Source organism: Nomascus leucogenys, chromosome 16, assembly GCF_006542625.1.
Source record: "Nomascus leucogenys isolate Asia chromosome 16, Asia_NLE_v1, whole genome shotgun sequence".
Taxonomy (NCBI): domain Eukaryota; kingdom Metazoa; phylum Chordata; class Mammalia; order Primates; family Hylobatidae; genus Nomascus; species Nomascus leucogenys.
In genome coordinates this window covers 72,436,399-72,452,229 of record NC_044396.1, presented here as the reverse complement: position 1 = coordinate 72,452,229, position 15,831 = coordinate 72,436,399, and the positions used below count along the sequence as shown (strand labels likewise).

The following is a 15,831-nucleotide window of genomic DNA, read 5'->3' as shown; positions in this document are numbered from 1 at the left end:
GGGGGAAATGTTGGTAATTTTTTTTCATTCTTCCTTGTATTTTCTGCATTTTCCAAATTTTCTACCATGGGAAAAGACAATTTTTTTCCTGGGAGACTGTACTTAGTGTCATTTTCATTATGTCTTATTTTCACAATTTATCGTTTCTTCATTTTTGATACCAAATGAACATTAACAGCCCCAACAATGGTGGCTCTAGGGCTGAGGCCTGTTTGCATTTTTTTTGCCAATACGCTCTAAATCGGGAGCAGTCCAATAAACTATGTTGTTGGAACACATGGGAAAAGCCATTGGCAATACCTTACTAAAGTCTAAGAAATGTAAGGCAGGCCTAACTTAGTATACCTAACAACAAAGACATGAAATCCAAAAAGTAAAAAAAAAAAAATTCTGTTTATTGTAGTAATTAAATAAGAGTAAACATTTTAAAACATATAAAAATAACTTTAACATTAAAATATAGTAACACTGTACAAAATATGTATCTAATTAAAAATACATTAATGTAGCATCCCTCAAACTATACAAATATAGAATATATATTCATGAAATTCTTTAGAAATATAACACCTATTCTTTGAATAAAGTTTAAAATTTGTTTATACTTTTCAAATTAAGAAAAGAAGTAGTGAATAATAGCTCCATCCAATTTATAATTGTCTTAAAGAGAATGATTATGTATCATTCCTTGCTTGTCTTTTCTAATACCCATTCAATCACCTAGGGGGAGAAAAAATATGATTATAGAAGATTTCTCTTGAAAATACAAGTAATAGAAAAATATACTGTAAAAACTTCAAAAGAACATGGTAGAAAATTTAAAATAAAAATGAGGATATTGAAATCTTATACTTAAATACACATTTTATTTTCTAATGGAAGAACATTTTTGTTGGACTTCCAATACTGAGTACAATAATGTTCTCACTGGATGAAATGAAGATTCTGCTCCATTTTCTCACCTTTATATGAAAGTATGTTTCAAATGGTCAATCAAATAAACTAAACTAAACTTTGAAAACAGCTAACCAAAATGGATTGGTTTTTCCAGCACGTCAGATAATTTATTTTTTCTTTTGCTTTCTAAGCGTCACTTTAGAAACTCTTTTGCTGACACAGCAATCTATTAAATACTATGAAATACTCAGCCTAAATAAGCCTATTAAGTTTCTTAAAGAGTTTTCCTAGGGACAGAGTTGAAAAAGACCAGTAACTAATTACTGCTGCATATATAATGGCAACAGAGCAACCCTGAAATAAAATACCAATTTAATTGAATATAGTTTCTTGGGAATAATTTCTTTACCTGTACAGCATTGTTGTTTGCTGTTTTCTTCATTTCTTCAAATAGACCCCTTGAAGTTTTAAGATCCTAAACATAATAAAATACAGTATTTTACAATCTGCACATTAAATTACAAAGAAAATACACTTGAGATTATCCTAAATCATTCTACAAGTATCAATGTGATTAGGGACAGACTACAACAACAAAAAAATCTAAGTACTAGATTATAATTTAGTTCCATTCCGAAACATCAAAATACTCTAACCAAAATACGTACACATATACATAAGTCGATCTCACTCTCCTCTCCTATTCCGAATAGAGCTGACCTAAAATAACTCCCATCTTCCACTGTGAGCACCCACTAATGCTGCATTACTCTCCCATCCTCCACCGCGAGCATCCACTAATGCTGCATTACTCTCCCATCCTCCACCGTGAGCATCCACTAATGCTGCATTACTCTCCCGTCCTCCACCGTGAGCACCCACTAATGCTGCATTACTCTCCCGTCCTCCACCGTGAGCATCCACTAATGCTGCATTACTCTCCCGTCCTCCACCGTGAGCATCCACTAATGCTGCATTACTCTCCCGTCCTCCACCGTGAGCATCCACTAATGCTGCATTACTCTCCCGTCCTCCACCGTGAGCATCCACTAATGCTGCATTACTCTCCCGTCCTCCACCGTGAGCATCCACTAATGCTGCATTACTCTCCCGTCCTCCACCGTGAGCATCCACTAATGCTGCATTACTCTCCCGTCCTCCACCGTGAGCATCCACTAATGCTGCATTACTCTCCCGTCCTCCACCGTGAGCATCCACTAATGCTGCATTACTCTCCCGTCCTCCACCGTGAGCACCCACTAATGCTGCATTACTCTCCCGTCCTCCACCGTGAGCATCCACTAATGCTGCATTACTCTCCCGTCCTCCACCGTGAGCATCCACTAATGCTGCATTACTCTCCCGTCCTCCACCGTGAGCATCCACTAATGCTGCATTACTCTCCTGTCCTCCACCATGAGCATCCACTAATGCTGCATTACTCTCCCGTCCTCTGCTGTGAGCATCCACTAATGCTGCATTACTCTCCCGTCCTCCACCGTGAGCATCCACTAATGCTGCATTACTCTCCTGTCCTCCACCGTGAGCATCCACTAATGCTGCATTACCCCAGAAACAAACATATGGTTTGTATTTATTTATCAGGTAAAAGATATTTTTTCTTCATTTTGGCTATTTGACTCCATCATAAAGAAGAATGACATACAAAAGGAAGCTGATGTCTCACTTTTAAAAATTTAGTGATTATATCAAATTACAAAGTAAAAGAAACAGAATTGTATTTAAAAAGATAAGAAGCAGTTATCTGTTGCACTTCCAAGTTACACTCCATAAAGGCAACCACTTTCAATTCTTTCAGGTTTTTCCCTTATTTATACCTTAATGTTTCTAACTACTATGCTTATGTTGCTACTTGGTGATTAAACACTTTTAGACAGTGACTACTGATGTTAGGGAGAACAGTCATGGATGGATTCAGGTCTCATACACAAAATCTTCCTTCTCTTCCTTTGAAGAACAGTTGTACCACAATTTTTGATTAGTAAATAGGCAGTGTTTGTACTATTTTATCTATGTAAATACTTTCAATTGTGTGCTAATTAATTATGGTTATAATTTATCTTTCTTCCAATATTCTATTTATCCTGTTAACTACCTGTTAGCTTTTTTTATTTGTTCAGCTTTCCATGTATATAATTCTGGGTTTTTCACTCCTAAATACTGGCAATAAATGGGCTAAATGTACAGCAAAGTTTTTTCAAGCCCTGAAGTATACAGGATAATCTCTCAGTTCAGCTTCCTTTCCGCTTTTGGTCTTTTTAATTAAATTTTTTAAACCTGGAGATCTTTCTCCCATAGCCTCCTCTAATTTGTTCTAGTTGCTGCCTAGGCCTGGTCCTACTAGGACTTGTCTTTTCAATTTTAGATTAGTTTTTGCTTTGTTTCTTGATTTAGTCCCTTGTTCTGTTGAACTTCATCTTCTAGCAGATTCCTCAAAAAGGTAAAATAGATTCTTTTTCAGATATTCCATGTTTGAATGTATCTTCATTAAATCCTCATACCTGACTGCATTCCAGACTGGGTATAGAATACTAGGTAAGTTGCTTTCCCTCAGAAGTTTCTTTTCTTTCTTCTTTTTTTAATTCTAGAAATACACATCCCTCAGAATTTGAAGATACTTTTCTACTATCTTCTAGCATACAGTGTTACTGTGGAGAAGTCCAGTGCCATTCTGATTATTGATTCACTACATATAAACTAGATTATTTCCTGGGAAGCTTTTAGAAAGTGTTCTCTCCATGCTAAGAGGTGTGAAATTCCATAATTATGTGACTCATTGAAGAATTTTCATTCATTGGTTTGGACAAGCTAGGACGCTTGTGTCCACTCCTGGAAAAGTTTGTTACATTTTCGAACAAGTTTCTCTCTTCTAAACTTTGAGAACAAAGGAGATAAAACTGTTCAAAAAATACAAAATTTATATTATTAGCATTTTTGATCTTCTGTATTAATCCTCCAATTTTCTTATCCTGCATTTAATGTTTTTGTCATTTGATTCTAATTTCCGGTAAATTTTTTTCATCTCAACTGTTCGGCCTTTCTATTTAATTGATTTTATCATATTTTTAATGTTATGGAGCTTTCATGTTTTATGCTTTTTTTGGAAACAGCATCCTGTTCTAGTTTTATGGAGGCGATTATCTTCTTTCTATGAGAATTATAGTTTTTATGAAGTTTTCTTCAACTTCCTACTTCTTCAGAGTTCCCTTTATTCCTTTATGTTTTGGCATCAATTGTGTTAGAAGCTTTCCTCAAAGCCTGCTAATCCGTGGCTGTCTAGTCATATTTAAAAGTGAGACACTAAAAATCTGACTGGAAACTCTGTGCAGAGATTGTCACTGGTTTCTTTTCAAGGTAGAGTGACAAGATGGTCAGTTAGCTTTTCCACTGCAGCTTCCAGTATTTTCCCCAGCAACTATTTCGTACACTGTCACTGAGGTGGGTGGAAAAATCTATGCATGACAGACCTTGTAGTTAACATTGTGGGAGAAGGGCATGCAGAGCAAGTTGGACAATCTCCAGGTCACTTTGTAGATCTTTATTTAACTTCCCTGCTTTCTACGTGGACCCTTGGCCCTGCTTTCCATGACACCTGGTGTCTTCAAATCCTGAGCACCTCAGGTTCTGTGGAATTAACATGCCTCTCACTAGTATTCCACTAGGCACCCAATTAAATTGTAATTCTTTTCACTCTCTTACACCATGCTTCCATGTGCTTTTTTGTTATTGTTCAATATGTATTAAAAACATTTCTAGTTTTTTCCTGTCCTTTCTCTTGGATATGTGATAAATCTGCAGTTTTAACCAGAAACCCACAGATAACTGTGATTCAGGTCAGAAACTCTTAAGGCTGGACATAATCTAACATTGTCTAAGTTTTAGAAAACCATCATCTTGAGTGGCTGACCTATCCAATGTCTTACGACTAGCTGATAATGGATGCAAAATTAGAAACTGGGTGTTTTGATATTTAGTCCAGTAGCCTTTTTACTACACAGTCATCCCTTGGTCTCTGCAAAGGACTGATTCCAAGATCCCACTGTGAATACCAAAATCCACCGATAGTCAAGTCCCTTATATAAAATGGTGTAGTATTTGCATATATCCTATGCACATTTTCCCATATACTTTTTAAGAAGTCTGTACATGTTCAGTACAGATGCAGCATCCTTTTTTTTTTTTTTTTCCAGAACATTTTCAATTTGCAGTTAACCCACGGATGCGGAACGCATGGATATAGAACCCACAGATATGGAGGGCCAACTGTATTAAAAAATTAATAATTAAACATGTTATGAAGCTTATTACCTATAAGTTAAACGCATGTTAGGGGAAATAGGATATTGGTTAAAATGTAGCTTTCTATATATGAGAACTCAAATCAAATCAAATATAAAGTATTTTGGCTTCAATTTTTCTATCTCCATCATTTAATAAATCTGGCAGCAAGTATATGCTCTCAGTATAAAAAATACTCAAACTTTTTTTTATGTCAAACAGGAACATTAGAACATGAACTAAATTTTGCCATTAGTAGAGAAGATACTGTACCTTTAGATAGAACTTAGAGATTTCAAAGAGACGCTGGCTGCATGCAGTGAAACATTCATGAGTCTCGGTAATACTGTGTTTCTTCAGGGTTTCAGTAACTACTTCTTTCAGTATCTTGAACAGAACATAACATATGACTAATATTTCTTGGAAAAGGCACAAACCTATTATTTCAGCTTTAGAGTTCAATCCTGTGAATTACACATTCATTTTGCTGTGCTAAAAGACAGACAGGTTCATTAAGACAAAATGATTAAGAAAAAAAAAATCTAACATTTACATGGTCAGAAGTGTCACAGGAATAATATGTTAGCAGGAAATGACTACAGTGTCTTAAGAAAGGAACTCAAATCATGAGTTCTGAATTGAAATCTGAGTGTTGAAGTTACACACAGCAGGGATATGTAAGTGTATATTTATTTTTTATTATGAGAAATTTCAAGCATAGAAAAGTAGAGAATATTTGACATGCAGAGAATATTTTATAACAAATTTCTATCTTGATATATCTTTTAACCAGCTTCAAGTATGATTAATCTGTGGCTAATCTTGTTTCATTTATATCCCCACCTACTTTCCTATCATCCATCTTACACCGGTAAATTCTAGACATCGTTTCATTTCATTCATAAAATTTTTTAGACATATATTTTAAAGTAATCAAATTTTAAAAGTCTTCCCATGTAGAACTAAGAAAAATGGGAAATAAATCTTTACCCGTGTGTGTTTCTGTGATCTTGATTCCTTAATTTGCCTTGATGTTTTTGATTCATGCATACTTTTTTGACCTGAATTGGTCTTTGTAGCAAGTTTTGGAGTTTCACAGCTAGGAATTGGAACCAACGGACAAGTCACTGGTAAGGACCGCTCTGTTTGTGGCTTTCTGGATGTCACATGATGATGATAGTGATTACTATTACCACTTGTCTGAGAAAGAAGAGACTCTGAACTTTCAGATTTCACAAGTCTATAGCAGGGGAAAAAAATCAAGAACATAGATTAAGCGAATCAACATCGAAGTTCATTTTCTGTCTTAAATGTTACAACTATATCCATTAAGCGAATCAACATCGAAGTTCATTTTCTGTCTTATCACTATGTTACAACATAGTGGTATAATATATAACACTATACCACTATGTTATAGTGTTACCACTATATCCATTATAACATAAATTCAAGAAAAGCAAACAAAATTTATTGCTATTACTACCTTAAGTAAGCAATAAACATGATATTATAAAGTTGTTCCCGAGTTCTTCAGATGAGTAACTAAAACATAGAAGGTAATGAATAGCAAACTAGGATTTTTGTTAATAGAGAAAGCAACAAACAATACTGTTATACTCTCTCCCATCCCTCCAATTTATAATTTCTCAAATAAATCAGCTATGCATGCCAAGAGTGCTGCTATTTATAGATATAATACTAATCTGTTAAATACTTATGCTTTTCTGTTAAGATAATTTGAACAGAAACACCACAACCTGTATCTTTTTATACCCATGGAACTCCCTTGCAAAATAAATCAGTGTTAAAACAAACACAAATAAACTATAAAACTGGCTCATACTTCAATCTTCCTAAAATGTTTACATTTGTTCCCGAGAAGACCCAAATGTTTCCCTTTACAAGATAGGGTCTTATAGCCCTCAATTCTGCTGACCCAGAGGCCACAGTGTACTTGCCTTTTAGGAACACATATATTTTTATTAGCCACAGGTCAGAAATAAGAAATATGGCTATAAATATAGTACCCCAAATGTCACTGTTGCGCTTTAATTTTATCAGGTATAAAAAGTACCATGAATTTATAAAGTCCTCATAACAACGACTGAGTTCTTCCATATCAGGGTAACAGTATTCTAACTTTTTTAACTATTCAAAAAAAGACCTGAAAGTTATGTTTTCATATAGTTCATACTTTTTGCAAGGTTTAAATACAATAAGAATTCAAGCCTTGTTTTAGATGCCAAGAAGCTAAGTTTGACAAAGGTTCTAAAGATAACATAAATTCAATAAAAACTAGTGTTCACTACATAAACTTCTAACTTCTGATCAAGTATCTGGACATTTTATTTAGTTAGCAAAATAACGCATCCAGAAAAGTTTCATATATTCTATCATTATGTAGCGTTTAAAGCTATATTTTATAGGTAACAGGTGTTTTAAAAATGGTACCTCATGGAATCTCTTGCTCAAGGGAACAATGCAGGCAGGAAACTGAGGGGAAAGGGAAGGAAGAGCTAATGGGAGAAATCCCACCCCCAAACAGTCTCTTCAACAGGGCAGCTCAGCAGCTTAATCTATGGGGTGAAATCTCCACTGTTCCACGGCTTAAAAACTTTACAATCCATTGTGCTAATGGACTGTATATTAGCATATAAAGCAAGAAACTGGTTTTTTTTTCCCCAAATCATTTCTTTTTATAACTTATAAGCAAAATCATGAACAGCTCATAAAACAAACTTCTTGCCATGAAGAAATTAACCTGAAAGACTAATATAAAATAAAATAAAAATCCTCAAGACTAAAATACTTTCTGTCAATATACTATTTATGTGCATGTAATATATCACCTTTTTCTAGGATAAAGGCAATTCAGATCTTTAGATCTCCGTTTCAATCGGGATACTTCAGTTCGAAGTTCATTTTGTAAAACTTCTCCGTCAGGGACACTTCCAGGCTCTGACGAAACTGCAGGAGATGGAAGAGGGCTCAACACAGTAGGTACTGGAAAACTTTCTCTGGTGCAGGTAGTTTGAGTTTCATAACGAATAAGACGAGATTGAAGTTCAGAAAATCCTCCATCTCTTTCCAAAGCTTTTCGGTCATCCAAGCAATATCTAAAATGAGTGAAAGAGCATTAAAATGTAAACCTCCATGAGAGCAACAGACTTTTCCCTGTCAATTAGAAAATAGCAGGACATTTACTTTAAGAGTTCTTGTTTAATTTCCTAATAATTGCTGGAAGGTTGAGTGGCTGGCCTATTTCCCTCCCAAGTTCAGTTTTCTTCTAGTTTGCTACATGACATGGCAAAAGATTAAAAAATGTGAAGTACAATCTGATTTCTCTTTCACTTATGTTTCTGGGCAACAGATTAAGTTAATCCTTTGGCTTATTTTCAAAATAATACAGTTGCTGTTTTAATGCTTTTTAAAACTCTACCAACCTCTGATTTCTCAGTATGGCTGATCTATGACAACATGAACTGCTGACTTCTGTTAGAAAGGGCAAGTTTATTCTCAACACAAAGATTAAAAGGGTATAAAGGCATTCTAAACTGGCTCACCAAACAGCTTACAACATTTCGAATTTTTTCTTTGAAACTCAGTTCCCACCTTATTAGCTGATTGACAGATTTTCCTTCAAACACTTCGGCTGTCTGTGCATGTGGTTTCTAGCTGAATCTGATTCAGGGCATCAATGAAATGTCAGCTCAGTGAATGCTTCTGGACTCAAAGAAATCCTAGGTTGTTAAGTACAACAAACAAGGATATCAGGAAGATCACCTAGGAGCTGTGTGACCTTGGAAAACTCTTCACTTTCGTCCCTATCTACAACAGCATTAAAAAAACACAAATGGCTTCACATATGTGATGGTAGCACTGTACAAATTAAAACCTTTCTCTGTGATCTGTCATTTTTACCTGCAAAATTCTAAGATACTGCCTAAAATCAGATTTTTGTATCCAAAAGATTTTAGTTCAACTCCCAAGGAGTGTATCATTTCCTGAACATCTGACTGCTTGATGGAGGTTTTAAGAACCTTATCTTTCCCTTGTGACACTTACATATTTGATACAGACTTACGGAATCAGATTCCATGGATTTAAATCCAGGCTCCTCTACTTATTAGCTGTGAGAACTTGGCCAAATTACTTAACTTTATCTATGATTCTGTTGCTTCACCCGCAAAATGAGAATTACAGTACTTATCTGAAAAAGCTATTGTGATAATTCCTTGAATTGTACATATAAACACTTAGAATCAGTGCCTGAAACATGCAAGCAGGGCAGTCAAGAAATGTATGTTACTATTATTATTATCATCATCATTAGATTTATTTCCTACCACAGTAAAGCTGGCAGTATGCTGATAATATGTAGCACAGCCAGAATGTAAACCCAGGTTGGTGACTTCAGAGCCTGACTTTAACCATCTTGGTATACTATCTCTATGTAAAGTCTAAGAATCATCTTACTCCTGTTCAACACATGGCTGAGCATTAGAACCATCTGAAGAGCTTTCAAGAAGTATTACGTGCTCAGTGTTTCTGATTTAATTGGTCTAGGGTAATACTCTGTCATTGACAGTTTTAAAAATCTGCCTAGGTGATTCCTAAAAAACTACTCAAATCCATAGAAACAGAGTAGAATAGTGGTTATGGGGACGGCGAAAGTTATGAACAGATGTAGATTAAAGGGTCCAAAGTTGCAGAGTTATGTAGGATAAATAAATCTAGAAATCTAGCCTACAGTATAAGGACTATAGTTAATCATACGTACTGTATATTGAAAATTTGCTAAGAGAGTAGACCTTGGGTGCTCTCAGCACACAAAACAAGAGGTAACTATGTGAGATGATGGTTATGTTTATTTGCTTGGCTACAGTGATCATTTCACTATGCATACGTACATCAAAACATCTTATTATATTAAAATTAATTGTAGTTAAATATTAAAAATACACACTTTTTAAAAAGCCTACCTAGATGATTCTAAATTATAACTAGGACTGAAAAATCTCTGATCTACTCAGTTTAATTTAACAGGTGACAAAATTGAACTCTAAATCTGCATGTGAGTTGGTGGCAGAGTAGGGAGTAGAACCTAGGTCTCTGGCATCTCTCTAGCTAATATTCTTTCTCTAGTCTGTTGCTTAAGAAACATATTTCATTAAAAACCAGAAGCAACCCTAAGGGTTACTGATGAGTCCTACTTCTATCATGGGTAATTGGTAGAATCTAGAGTAAAATTAGAAACGTGAATTTCAAGAGTCTGGCAAGAGGCAAGATAATGCCTGATGAGCTTGAATACAGAAAATTTTTGAGAGAAAAGATGCATATTTTGATTCTAAGATGAATATTTCTTTCCACCTTAAGATTTTATTTCTAAAATGCAGATTTTTTCTTCCAGTTTTAACATCTCTTGATCACAGCTGTCCATAATGTCATAGCTTCAACTGAATTATGCACACTGTACATGTTGATGTTAATTGCCATTTAAAATATCTTTAAAATGACTATACTATGATTTGCCATTGGAACAAAAATTTACTTTGTAAATTAGAGAAAAACAGAGAGGCAGGGGGCAGGGTGTATATTTGATATTAGTGAAGTAAAAATTTATTGTTGGATGAATGACTACAATTCCATATTTTCTTACAAAACAATAAGCAAATGCTTTATGGGTCCTAACAAAGAAAAACACCCATAACATGCGGTGTTTGGTTTTTTGTCCTTGTGATAGTTTACTGAGAATGATGTTTTCCAGTTTCATCCATGTCCCTACAAAGGACATGAACTCATCATTTTTTATGGCTGCATAGTATTCCATGGTGTATATGTGCCACATTTTCTTAATCCAGTCTATTGTTGTTGGACATTTGGGTTGGCACATGGATACATATGTAACAAACCTGCATATTGTGCACATGTACCCTAAAACCTAAAGTATAATAATAAAAAAGAAAAAAGAAAAAAAAAAGAAAAACACCCATAAGACAATGAAGCTGTTTTTGTTTTGTAAATAAGAAATAGACAAAATAGTGCCTATCACAAACCAACCAATACCAATTAAGGCAGAAGAAACTGCCAAATCTCTTGGAGTAGATGAAGGAAATTTCAAAGCAATGAGAGCCTGGTGTGATCAAATGATTGTCAGAGTATGAGAGCAGAGTTTAATTTGCCGTTTAATAAAACAATGCATTTTACAATTAATGGCATCTTAAATTCCAGGATAGGGTAAATAAGTGAAAAAACAAACAAGCCAACGGTGGTTAATATTTTATTTTGCCTTAAAAAACATTGTTTTGCTCCCATGCAATTAACACATTTTTTCCAAATATTCCTTTGTATCAGAGAAAGAGCTCCAGGGTTCTAAAGGCCCACAACAACGTAAGAGAACTTTTTTTGTAGTTTCATATTTACTTTAAAATGTTACTTAGCTTTGTTTCTACTCCATAATCTATGTTGAACATAAATCGGCTCTCATACTATACACCCAAATCTGCTTGAAAAAAGCATGTTTCTGAATTCATGGTGCTCACCTCCTACAACTTTGTCAGCCTAGTCTCAATGTCCCCAGTTTAATGAGCATAAATTTACAGTAAAAAAAAGTGAGTCACAGATAGATTTGTTTATTTGTTTATGGGAGTAGGTAGGTAGTGGAGAAGAGAATTACTTTTTACAGTGAATCAGAATTTCATAACATTGTATGTGTATAAGTTAATAAAGCTCTGTGAGATTTAAGCCCTTCAGGACACAGTACTCAAGTCTTAATTTAATATTTTGATAAATGATCATAAAGAACATATCCTTGACAAATTTTATAAATTTGTATATATCAAGATTTTTTCTATAGTAAATTAAAAACAGCAGGAAAAAAAAGTAGCGAGATGGAGACATAGAATAAACAAAACTAAATTAAAATTTTGGGAGAAATAATCTAAATAAGATATGATGGACACTTTAGTCAGCAGTTAAAATGTAATTATTGTAGCTTATTTTATTCAAATTAGTGCTTCAGTGTGTTTATAGGGCCGAAGAACTGAAAAACAGATGTGTCCTGGGGTATTCTGGCCATGTAGCAAAGCAAATGTTAATACTAGTACATTTTCTCAACAGTGAACACTATTTTTCATAATAATAATATAAACACTGTTGACTGGTTTCAACTTTCACATTGAAATTAAATACAAAATACCTAAAATTTTTCATTAGTTTCCTTTAATAGATTAGGAGGTCCTAAAATTCTTATCCAACAAAGTGGGGGAGATACTGCTTTATAGCTGATGGAATAAGAAGGAGAAGTTTAAATGTATATATATTTAAAAACATGAAAGTAAATAGTGGAGAGCTCAACTTGAGAAGAACCAAATCTTCATAGCAGAGTCAATATTTTATATTGTGACAGTTAAAAATATTGACATAAGGATATTTTTTAAAATGAGAGATAACCACCAGGGAAACTAAACCAAACAAATAAAAATTTTCTTTTTTTTCTAAAAACTGGGACTGCAGGTAGATAGTAATAAGGAAAGGAATTGTTGGTTTTCATTATAAACGTTTCTGTAATGTTTAATTTCTAGGTCTTTAATAAAATCAAAAGGGGGAAAACAGAAAAATATATCCTGTTAATCAAATGTTTATATAGTAGAACAAGATGTTACCACTTAAATTTAATAAACTTAGTATAAATGAAAAGTAAAATTTTGGGCTGGGTGCGGTGGCTCACGCCTGTAATCCCAGCACTTTTTGAGGCTGAGGCAGGTGGATCACTTGAGGCTAGGAGTTCAAGACCACCTGGCCAACATGGCTAAACTCTGTCTCTACTAAAAATACAAAAATTAGCCAGGCATGGTGGTGCATGCCTGTAATCCCAGTTACTTGGGAGGCTGAGGCAGGAGAATCACTCGAACCCGGGAAACAGAGGTTGCAGTGAGCCAAGATTGTGCCACTGCACTCAGCCTGGGTGAAAAAGTGAGACTGTCTGGAAAAGAAAAAAGAGAAGTAAAATTTTGTAATCAATGCACAGAAGAGTATATGGCTAAAAATAATAGTTTAAGTAAAAGCTTCAGCTAAATTTAAGGCTATCTGGGAAACATCCCTACCTTTTTCATGTTAAAGGGAGAAGAATAATCCTCTCAAACATGGAATCCTTTAGTCAAACAGCAGAACTAAAAAGATGGATCAGGTGGCATTTCTTATCTTTTTATGATTTAGTAGTTATCTCCAAGTTGCCTATCTGTTGTTCACAAAACAATTTGAAAATCTTATCTTACCATTTAGATTCAAATTAGCATTTCATACAGGACTTCTTTTAGAAATAATTCACTATTGAATGTTATACTTCGTATTGCTAATTTCAAAGTCTTCAAATTCTTTTTTTTTTTTTTCTTGAGACAGGGTCTCATTCTGTCACCTGGCTGGAGTGCAGTGGGCATGCTCATGGCTCACTGCAGCCTCAATCTCCCAATATCAATCGACCCTCCTACCTCAGCATCCTGAGTAGCTAGGACTACAGGCACACACATACACCACCATGCCCAGCTAATTTTTGTATTTTTTCTGTAGAGACAGGGTTTCACCGTGTTGCCCAGGCTGGTCTCAAACTCCTGGGTTCAAGTGATCCACCTGCCTCGGCTTCTCAAAGTGTTGGGATTACAGGCGTTAGACACCGTGCCTGGCCTCAAATCCTTATTTCAAATATTTTTCACACAGACAGATATTTAATGTTGCTGGATGTATCGATATTTTGTTCCTTGTTATAGTTGAATAGTATTGCTTTATATAAATATACCATAGTTTATCTATTTTCCTATTGATATACTCCTAGTCTCTTTCCAGTTTGAGGATATTGAGAATTAAACTATTACGTGCATACTTGTATAAGTCTTTCTCTTGGAAAAATATCTAGTATTGAAATGCTGGGCCCTATCTAACAATTTCTGAGCAACTACAATGTAATTGGTGACCAGGAAATATTAATGTGACCCATAGTGTGAATATACATTTATAACGTAGGGACCAAAACAATTTTGATTAAAATATCTAGTAACTAATAATAGGATGCTTAAATGCTGTTAAGCTGATTAATCATCAAATAACTTCTTCAACAGAAGACAAATTATTTTTGTATGCACTGCTTTGCTTTTTGAGGTTTTTGACATATCCTCTTGGTCTCTGTCTCAATTTATATCATTTTATTATAGTCACTCTTCACACAAGAGAGACTGTATCAACAACATACAGAAGAGTAAAGTACAAATAAAAACTTACTCAATTCCATGATAATGACATACTGAGGCTTTCTCAAAAGGTAAGACCTGAAGTTTCCCAGGACTAAGTTCTGGTGTCAAAATAAAAGTCTTTTCCCTGAAAGAAAAAATTTTTCATTTGTATTCAAAGTTTATTTACTGACAAAGAGAAAGTTAAAGAAAGTATCTAATGAAACAAATCTGACTTTTTCCTCTACAATTGGAATTTTATATGGGATAAAGGTCAAGGCACACCAGAAAGTATGAGAAGGAAATGAAGCAAAGTTAGGCCTTGGCTTTCATCACTTACATTTTCTGTACCTCAATAAGTTATGATGTTATTTATTGCACAAAACTATTCTGAGAAATGGGTAAAACAAAAATGGAATATGATTTATAATGGAAATTCAAGAAGCAGTATTATTTCTTTCTTTTTTGGGGGGGGGTGGTGGGGACGGAGTCTCACTCTGTCGCCCAGGCTGGGGTACAGTGGTGTGATCTCAGTTCACTGCAACTTCTGCCTCCCAGGTTCAAGCTATTCTCCTGCCTCAGCCTCCCGAGTAGCTGGGATTACAGGCACCTGCTCCCATGCCCAACTAATTTTTGTATTTTTAGTAGAGACAGGGTTTCATCATGTTGGCCAGGCTGGTCTCAAACTCCTGACCTCAAGTGATCCGCCAGCCTCAGCCTCCCAAAGCGTTGGGATTACAGGCATGAGCCACTGCGTCCAGCCAAGAAGCAGCCTTATTTCTAGAAGATTTTTTCCTTGGTAGAGTAAACTAACGTTTAGGCATTTAGTTAAATCCTTCTCTGCAGGGGAATAATTAAAGTCAACTTGAATCTTTGGTAACAATAAAAGTATTTACTTCCTACTATAACACATGTGGGACCCAGATCTTTCTTTGCCTGAGAATTAGTCATTGACACCTACTTTAAGAGTCAGTAACTTTTTAAATATCAGAGGGCATAGAGACTAACTGCTGATTTCAGTTCTTTTTCTGAAGTAGGTTTTCAATCAACTGGCATGTTAGAACTAATCATATGTCGAGTTTACATAAAATATTCATGCTCAAGCCTTTCCACACCTAGAACTACAGAGATATATCAAAATCTGGGAAAGAAGAGGGTCCCTGCAATTAGATTAAGCTCTCTGGATTATTCTGATAGGTGCCATCCTTCTCTGAGCTGGAAACCACTGTTGTAATGTAATGGATCATGGTCCTGAAGCTCAGAAGTTCAGGAAATGGGGAAATTATGCAACAGTAGTCTTTAAATAGTTAATAGGTAAAATGAAATACCAGGGGCTTGAGTTCCGAAGAGTTGGAAATGGTATGTAGAAGGGCAAGTAAATAGTAGAGTACTAAGAATAAATTTGCTATCA

At 34.9% G+C, this 15,831-nt stretch overlaps 1 protein-coding gene across 1 annotated transcript in view; it reads right to left on the bottom strand.

The window, feature by feature from the left end:
* Positions 1-374: 374 nt before the first annotated feature.
* Positions 375-15,831, bottom strand: part of MTBP (MDM2 binding protein) — a 78,639-nt gene continuing 63,182 nt past the window's right edge. The window contains exons 17-22 of the mRNA XM_003256161.2: positions 14,473-14,568; positions 8,049-8,315; positions 6,187-6,436; positions 5,470-5,583; positions 1,307-1,372; positions 375-720 (exon numbers count right to left, since the gene is read on the bottom strand). Coding sequence (XP_003256209.1) covers positions 682-720; positions 1,307-1,372; positions 5,470-5,583; positions 6,187-6,436; positions 8,049-8,315; positions 14,473-14,568 — 832 coding nt within the window. The 3' untranslated portion in view covers positions 375-681. The remainder of the gene's footprint in view (positions 721-1,306; positions 1,373-5,469; positions 5,584-6,186; positions 6,437-8,048; positions 8,316-14,472; positions 14,569-15,831) is intronic.